Source organism: Bos taurus, chromosome 18 (genome assembly GCF_002263795.3).
Source record: "Bos taurus isolate L1 Dominette 01449 registration number 42190680 breed Hereford chromosome 18, ARS-UCD2.0, whole genome shotgun sequence".
NCBI lineage: Eukaryota > Metazoa > Chordata > Mammalia > Artiodactyla > Bovidae > Bos > Bos taurus.
The window spans coordinates 65,742,579-65,751,225 of record NC_037345.1 but is presented as its reverse complement, the minus strand read 5'-3'; the positions used below and the strand labels follow the sequence as shown (position 1 = coordinate 65,751,225).

At 61.0% G+C, this 8,647-nt stretch overlaps 1 protein-coding gene across 3 annotated transcripts; it reads left to right on the top strand.

Annotated features, from left to right (window-relative positions):
• Window positions 1-3,436: 3,436 nt before the first annotated feature.
• ZBTB45 (zinc finger and BTB domain containing 45) lies at window positions 3,437-8,309 on the top strand. Of its 3 annotated transcripts, none has more exons than XM_024978850.2 (3): window positions 3,437-3,508; window positions 5,652-6,930; window positions 7,527-8,309. In XM_024978850.2, the coding sequence occupies exons 2-3, from the start codon at window positions 5,652-5,654 to the stop codon at window positions 7,781-7,783; spliced, it is 1,536 nt and encodes a 511-aa protein (XP_024834618.1). In that variant the 5' UTR covers window positions 3,437-3,508; the 3' UTR covers window positions 7,784-8,309. The 3 variants fall into 3 exon arrangements, with proteins under 3 accessions (XP_024834618.1, XP_024834619.1, XP_024834616.1); XM_024978851.2 differs by having other exon boundaries at window positions 5,594-6,930; XM_024978848.2 differs by having other exon boundaries at window positions 3,437-3,836.
• Window positions 8,310-8,647: the final 338 nt, after the last annotated feature.

Sequence of the window (8,647 nt, the reverse complement as noted above, 5' to 3'; positions counted from 1 at the left end):
CACACAATTGCACTCATCTCACACGCTAGTAAAGTAATGCTCAAAATTCTCCAAGCCAGGCTTCAGCAATACGTGAACCGTGAACTTCCAGATGTTCAAGCTGGTTTTAGAAAAGGCAGAGGAACGAGAGACCAAATTGCCAACATCCGCTGGATCATGGAAAAAGCAAGAGAGTTCCAGAAAAACATCTATTTCTGCTTTATTGACTATGCCAAAGCCTTTGACTGTGTGGATCACAATAAACTGTGCAAACTTCTGAAAGAGATGGGAATACCAGACCACCTGACCTGCCTCTTGAGAAATCTGTATGCAGGTCAGGACGCAACAGTTAGAACTGGACATGGAACAGACTGGTTCCAAATAGGCAAAGGAGTACGTCAAGGCTGTATGTTGCCACCCTGCTTATTTAGCTTATATGCAGAGTACATTATGAGAAACGCTGGGCTGGAAGAAGCACAAGCTGGAATCAAGATTGCCAGGAGAAATATCAATAACCTCAGATATGCAGATGACACCACCCTTATGGCAGAAAGTGAAGAGGAACTAAAAAGCCTCTTGATGAAGGTGAAAGAGGAGAGTGGAAAATGTTGGCTTAAAACTCAACATTCAGAAAACTAAGATCATGGCATCTGGTCCCATCACTTCATGGGAAATAGATGGGGAAACAGTGGAAACAGTGCCAGACTTTATTTTCGGGGGCTCCAAAATCACTGCAGATAGTGACTGCAGCCATGAAATTAAAAGACGCTTACTCCTTGGAAGGAAAGTTATGACCAACCTAGATAGCACATTGAAAAGCAGAGACATTACTTTGCCAACAAAGGTCCGTCTAGTCAAGGCTATGGTTTTTCCTGTGGTCATGTATGGATGTGAGAGTTGGACTGTGAAGAAAGCTGAGCACCGAAGAATTGATGCTTTTGAACTGTGGTGTTGGAGAAGACTCTTGAGAGTCTCTTGGCCTGCAAGGAGATCCAACCAGTCCATTCTGAAGTCCATTCAGCCCTGGGATTTCTTTGGAAGGAATGATGCTAAAGCTGAAACTCCAATACTTTGGCCACCTCATGGGAAGAGTTGACTCATTGGAAAAGACTCTGATGCTGGGAGGGATTGGGGGAAGGAGGAGAAGGGGACGACAGAGGATGAGATGGCTGGATGGCATCACTGACTTGATGGATGTGAGTCTGAGTGAACTCTGGGAGTTGGTGATGGACAGGGAGGCCTGGCGTGCTGCAATTCATGAGGTCGCAAAGAGTCGGACATGACTGAGCAACTGAACTGAACTGAAAACAAAAATTGTACGAGTGTGTTGGGTTGGGGGGAAGAGTCTGCTTCCCAGCTCAGTCAGGTTGCTAGGAAAGCCAGCTCCATGAAGCTGTAGGATGAAGTCCCTGTTCTCTTGTTGGCTGTCTCCCAGGGTTCTTCTGAAATTCAAGAGTCCACTACCACCACCCACACATTCCTCACCACACGGTCCTCTGCCTTCAAAACCTTGGAGTCCTCCTACTTCGAGTATTCTTCTACCTTTAAGAACCCTTTTGACAAACTATGACAAACTTAGACAGCGTGTTAAAAAAAACAGATAAATCACTTTGCTGACAAAGGTCTGTATAGTCAAAGCTTTAGTTTTTCCAGCATTCATGTATGGATGTGAGATTTTCACCATAAAGAAGGCTGCATGCCAAAGAATTGATTTTGAACGGTGGTGCTGGAGAAGACTCTTGAGAGTCCCTTAGACTGCAAGGAGATCCAACCAGTCAGTGCCAAAGGAAATCAACCCTGAATATTCACTGAAAGGACTGATGCTGAAGTTGAAGCTCCAATACTTTGGCCACCTGATGCGAAGAGCCAACTCATTGGAAAGGACTCAGATGCCAGGAAAGATTGAAGGCAGGAGGAGATGGGGATGTCAGAGGACAAGATGGTTGGATGACATCACCGACTGAATGGACATGAGTTTGAGCAAGCTCCAGGAGATAGTGAAGGACGGGGAAGCCTGGCGTGCTACAGTCCATGGGGTCATAAAGAGTCACAACTTAGCCACTGAACAACAACAAAGAACCCTTATGATTCCCTAGGGCCCATCCAAACAATCCAGGACTATCTCCTTATCTAGTCAGCTGATTAGTAACCTTAATTATACCTGCTATGTACTATGAACTATTAGAATTCTCACTTAATGCCCCCAAATCCTGTGGAATCAGGCCAGTCCAGGGCAGCTTTGGCAGTTCCACTCCTGTTTAGGTTGCAGTGGCAACAGCTGTCAAGACACACGATATAGGTGAGCCACTGGTCTCACAGGTCTCGAGGTGGGCACAGCAAGGGGCCTGTGAAGCCAGTGAAGCATGATCAGTGATAAAAACTGGGGACGAGAGGTTGGACAGAAGAGATCCAGGGAGTTGGGCAGGCCATTGTTGAAGGACTCAGATTCTTAACAGGGACAATGAGGCCTAGAGACTGGGATTTTAATTAGCTTCCTTGGGGCCTGGGCCACGGAATGCTCCCTTCCCTGCTTTGAACACAGCCGCTCAGTAGCTGCCTAAGGCAGGAGGCAGGGTCTCTGATCTTATCCTCAAACTGGAGCTGAGAAGTCGGCCCCTTCCACTCTGGACTCCGAACCTGCTGCACAAAGCATGGGGTCCACTGCGCATCACCTCCCTCTTCCTTCAGCCTCCATGAGTAGAGCCTAAGGCCCAGCCAGTCCACATCCAGTGGGCCTGGCTCCCCCGGGGCCCTGGACAGCCAGGCCCAACTCAAGGTCCTCGGGGGTCCAGGCTGTTTCTCTGCCCGGACAGTTCTTCCAACAGATTTTGGGCTCTAAAGTGCCTCTTTGGATTCTGACTGCTCACCACCTCCCAGCTAGACGCAAGACCCGTCTCATCGCCTCTACCGCCTTTATTTTCTGAGCGTTGGCGCGGAGTGTGGCCTGCTGAAAGCACTCTGAACAGTCCCTCCTCACACCCCTCCCTGGGGCAGGTGCGCCTCCTGTAGGGGCATCGAGTCCGGGTGCCTCACCTTCTCCCTGGGCCAAGGCAAGGTGGTGCCCGTCTGTTCCCACATTCCACTCGCAGCCCCCAGGCCCACATAGGTGGAGGCCTGCGGTGTCCTCATCTACAAGAGGGATTTTGACCTGCCGGGACCCGCCCCGGGCTTGGGAGTCCACCGCCCTCCCGCCCTCACCCGGCCTCACCCGGCCTCACCTTCTCCAGCCGGACAGCACATGCGAGGAGCGTGGCCTACAGATTGACAGCGCAGGCCCCGCCCCCGCCCCGTCGCTAGGGCGAAACTGCGTGGTTACCCCGGCCCCCTGCGACTTTGGCCGGAAGTGCGACCTGGCGGCGGCGACTAGTCTCCATGGAAACGCCGGAAACGTGCTCTGACCGAGTGGTTCGCCGCGTCGCGGCATCTGCGGACTTCAGTTCCGCCGGCGTCGCTGCCCGGAAGTGCGGCCTCGGAGGTGGTGAGCTGGAGGCGGCCACCGCCCGGCCTGGTGCCTGAGGAGGAGCCGGAGGTGGGGTCAGGCGAGCATCCCCCTGCCGCAGGGCCGGCGGGGAGGCCGGGGCGTGACAGGGGAGGGGCGCCCGCGCTAGGCTTGGCGCGCTCGTCGCAGACGTGAGGGGGCGCTGCAGGACGGGGGCATGTCGCGGGCCGGGGCGCGGAGGCGGGAACCCAGGTCGGCCAGGGCCGGAGCGGGCGCAGCCGGAGCCGATCGGAGAACGGGTTGCTGGGGTCGGGGGGGCGCGAGGCATGGCGCAGGGGACTCAAGAGGGTGCTCGGACCAGAGGGCACGGCGTGGGTCAAGGGGCGGCGGCGAGGATGCCTGGGAGCCGCGGCTCAAGGTGGGCCTTTGTTCCGAGCCGCCCGAGGCTCCGCTGCACCTGCAGAGACAGGAGCCTGCCGGGGCGCGGGGCGGAAAAGGAAGGGCCAGTCCCCACGGACTGGGGCGCGGGCTTTTGCCCGCGTCGCCCGGGCACAGGCTGGAAGTCCTTTAGGCGCGGGCGAATAAAGCCAGTGCAGGGGGCTTGCGGCAGAGGTAACGGCACATGTAGACTTGGCCTGCGTAAGGAATTGCCACGAAGACCCCAGAGCTAAGGAGAGTCCCGATCTGTTCTTAATAGATCTCAACAGGCTCCCTCTGGCTGTCGGGTGGGGAATAGACCGGAAGGTGGGGGAACCTGGTAGAGGTGTGCAAAGTGGTCCGAGGGGTCAGATACGGAGCATGAACGGCCCCCAGCAAAGGAAAGTCGATTTGGACGTAAGGAGCCAGAGGGGATGAGTCTGAGACCCCAGCAGGCTCCGAGGATTTCGAGGCCTCACCTAAACCAGACTGGTGCAGAGTGGGACCGTCTCAGGGTATCTCATACGTTTGATAAAGGGGAAATTGAGGCCCAGCAAGCATGCTTCCTGTTTGACGGTGAAGTAGCTGAGCTTCTCAGATTCCCAGAGATCCCTGGGAATCCCTTCCCCTTTTCGGTGCCTGAGGGTGGGCAGTGCTGGGATTTCCAGGCTATAGTTGGACAAGAAGTGTCCATATTGCTCAGCCATGCTGAACCTGATGTCTCTGCTACTCCACCTGCACCCAACCAATCACACAGCCCTGGGCAGTCCACAGGCCCATCTCGATGCCACACCCACACCCTGGGTCCCATAGGTGCCCCATAGGTCGCATCAAGATTCCAGGAAACACAGACTGCAAGACATGTCTCCCACTAGACCATGTATTTCCCTCCCTTCCAGCGGCACCTGCCAGGCTTCCCAGGTGGCGCTAGTGGTAAAGAACCTGCCTGCCAATACAGGAGATATAAGAGACCCGGGTTTCATCCCTGGGCTGGGAAGATCCCCTGGAGGAGGACATGGCAACCCACTCCAGTATTCTTGCCTGGAGAATCTTCCCATGGATAGAGGAGCCTGGTGGGCAGCAGTCCATAGTGTCGCAAAGAGTCAGACACGACTGAATCCACTTAGTGCGCACTCAGGACACCTGCCAGGCTACTGCCCAACCTCCTCTCAACACTTTGTGACTATGAGCACCCTTCGACCCAGAGGCCATTCATGCCAGCCCCACCCCATCGAAGACCTGCGCATACACTCGATATAACCAGGTTCTGAGGCAGCAGACCTCTGGGTCTGGGTCTGGGTCTGCAAGGGTCTTGGATGCTCCAAGGTTGAAGGCCCTGCCAAGAGGAGATGAAAAAGAAGTCCCTAGTGGTGGGAGTCTTAGCTGGCAGGGTGGGGAAGGGGGTGTTCTATATAGGGGCTCCTGCCCTCTTCTCCACCCTATTGGAGGAGAAGGTAGGGGAGGCATGGATGGGAGTTAGTGGAAGAGGGGGTCGGTAGGACAAAATAGGTGAGGCGGGCCCTGGGTCTCCCCACTCTGGCAGTAAGCACGACCGGGAGGGCCGCAAAGCTGGAGGTGCTGGGGGTGGGAGGCGGCCACAGAAGTCCTGGAGGCGGGGAGTGGAGTCCTGCTGGGTTGGGAACCAGGACTTGGAGGGGCCAGGGGCACTGGAGAGGGCTGGGGCTCCTGAGGCCTGGGCGTGTGCGGCCCCCCGGCCCGCTGAAGGGATGGCTGACCGCCCCCCCACCCCCACCACAGCCCCGTCCAGTGCAGATTGAGGGGAGGTCCCCCGGCTCACACCGCCCGTCCCGCGCAGATGGCGGCGGCGGCGGCGGAGGCGGTGCACCACATCCACCTGCAGAACTTCTCGCGGTCCCTGCTCGAGACCCTCAACGGGCAGCGGCTGGGCGGGCACTTCTGTGACGTGACGGTCCGCATCCGAGAGGCCTCGCTGCGTGCCCACCGCTGCGTGCTGGCCGCCGGCTCGCCCTTCTTCCAGGACAAGCTGCTGCTCGGCCACTCGGAGATCCGCGTGCCACCGGTGGTGCCCGCGCAGACGGTGCGCCAGCTCGTCGAGTTCCTCTACAGCGGCTCGCTGGTGGTGGCGCAGGGCGAGGCGCTGCAGGTGCTCACCGCCGCGTCGGTGCTGCGCATCCAGACGGTCATAGACGAGTGCACACAGATCATCGCCCGAGCCCGCGCCCCCGCGCCGGGCGCTCCCGCGCCCCCGCCCGCGCCCGTGCCGCCGCCGCTGGCGCCCGCGCAACTGCGCCACCGCCTGCGGCACCTGCTGGCGGCTCGGCCCCCGGGCCCCCCCGGCGCCGCGCACCCGCGCAAGCAGCGCCAACCGGCGCGCCTGCAGCTGCCCGCGCCCCCCGCGCCCGCCAAGGCGGAGAGCGCGGCCTCCGACCCCGCGCTGACCGCGGACGACGGCGCGGACGATGACGACGACGAGGCCGACGACGAGACCGACGGCGAGGACGGCGAGGGCAGCGGCCCCGGGGAGATCCAGGCGCCCCCTGCCTTCCCCGACTGCGCCGCGGGCTTCCTGCCCGCCGCGGCGGATGGCACGCGGGAGGAGCCGTCTGTGCCCGCCGGCCTCTCGGATTACAGCGGGCCCGGCAGGGACTTCCTCCGGGGGACCTCGGCCACCGAAGACGTGTTCCCCGACGGCTACGTCTCCGCCTGGCAAGAGGGCGATCAGGCTGCCCCCGAAGGCTGTCCGGTCGAGACCCCTGCCCCTCCCGACTGCGTCCTGTCGGGGCCCCGCCCACCTGGCGTGAAGACCCCCGGGCCGCCCGTGGCGCTTTTCCCCTTCCACCTGGGAGCCCCCGGGCCGCCGGCGCAACCCTCTCCTGCGCCCTCGGGGCCGGCCCCTGCGCCCCCGCCCGCCTTCTACCCAGCGCTGCAGTCGGACGCAGCTCCCAGCGCGCCACTAGGGGAGGCCCCGGCCCCAGCGGCTGCGCCCCCGGTGGCCCCCTCGATCACTCCCGCGCGCGCCCCAGGTGCCGAGCCGCCCGCCTACGAGTGCAGCCACTGCCACAAGACGTTCAGCTCTCGAAAAAACTACACCAAGCACATGTTCATCCACTCGGGTGAGCCGGGGTGGGTCTCTGGGCCCCTCGATTTGGAGTTAGGCCTTTCGTGAACTGTCAGTGACCCAAGGGTCATCACAGCCTGGTTCCCCTCTCGGATTCGGGTGATGGGGCGGCCTGCTCTGTAACCCCGGGGGTTCTGTGCCGGCCAGCAGGGAGGGGCACGTATACCTCGGTCTTTCCCAGTGTGAGGCCGCTGGGCCTGAACGGCGGCCAGTGACCAGAGTTCAGAAGGCTCTCTGGGCGCGGCAGGGATGGAGGAGGGGCAGCCCGGCCCTGGGCCCGACACCAGGAAGTTTGAGGGGGGAGGTATCGTCCCTGGAGGTGGGGGTAGACCTGAGTGGTCAGCCTCGATGGGCAACGATGTCCTAGACCTGCGGGCTTCCCTGCTAGGAGCTACCTGTTGGAGTCGTGAGTCACTGACAGGTAGTGACCCTGGTGTCACCATTAGGGTCTGGGAAAGGGGCGTCCCTGCCAGGTGGAGGGATTCCGGGTTAATGACACGTCTGGGTGCGGAGGGGAGTCGTGGTCTGGCACAGCGCCCCAAAGCCCCTTCCCAGCTAACCTGAGCGCGCTTCCCGCCCTGTCGCCCGCAGGGGAGAAGCCCCATCAGTGCGCCGTGTGCTGGAGATCCTTCTCGCTGCGTGACTACCTGCTCAAGCACATGGTCACGCACACTGGCGTGCGCGCCTTCCAGTGCGCCGTCTGCGCCAAGCGCTTCACGCAGAAAAGCTCGTTGAACGTGCACATGCGCACCCACCGGCCGGAGCGCGCGCCCTGCCCCGCCTGCGGCAAGGTCTTCTCGCACCGCGCGCTGCTGGAGCGCCACCTGGCCGCGCACCCTGCGCCCTGATGCGGGCCTGGGCCCTGGCCGCGCCCCGTGGGGTTGGCCTCTCCGCTCCGCTGGCGGCCGCGTCCACGGCCGACGTCACACCTGTCGCGGCCTCTTGGCCGCTTTCCCGCCGCCGGCCCGCGCTGTCCCCGAGCGCAGGCCCTGCTCCTGCCCACCCTGTTCCCCAGCCCCGCCTGCTTCGTTCCTCCCTTCCTGCGTACTCGGCCCTCCAGGTGGGGGCCGGCTGGGGGTGATCAGGAATTCCACCGCCTCCGAGAACTGGATCATCTCCATGCTGACCTAGGGCTCGGCCATGGAGCCGGGCCCAGGATTCACGGTCCCGACTCCAGTTCACGCCTCCCCGGCTCCAGGGAGTGGGGTGGGAGCTGCTCCTCTGACCCCGTGCCAGGCTACGAGGTCCCCAGCGCCCCGACCCGAGCCACCCCTCCCTCATCTGGCACCTAGGGCATCGCCACGGACTAAGGCCCGGCCTTGGGAGCCCTGCTCTGTAATAAAGGACTGGGGGCCGTGGGGTCCAAACCCAGAAGCACGAGCCCCAGCCCATGTGTGCCTCACCGTCTGTGACCGCCGTGGGTGTTGGGGTGCAGTGCGCCTGGGCAGCACCCCGCTGGGCAGCGCTCCCTTGGGCGGCGCGCGGCAGGATGGGTCGCTTTGCCATCTCGTGCCTCTGTTCTCTTGTAGGAGACGCCTGGCTCCCTAGAGCCCTCGCTCCTGTTGGGGAGTGGGGTGCGGACAGCCCTCTCTGACAAGGGTCTGGAAGCCGCAACCCACCCCACCCCTCCTCCTTCCAACCCCCGCCCAAGATGAAGATTTCGAGGCCCCTCCCCCGAGATCATCCAGGCAGATTCTCTGGCCTTCAGGCTT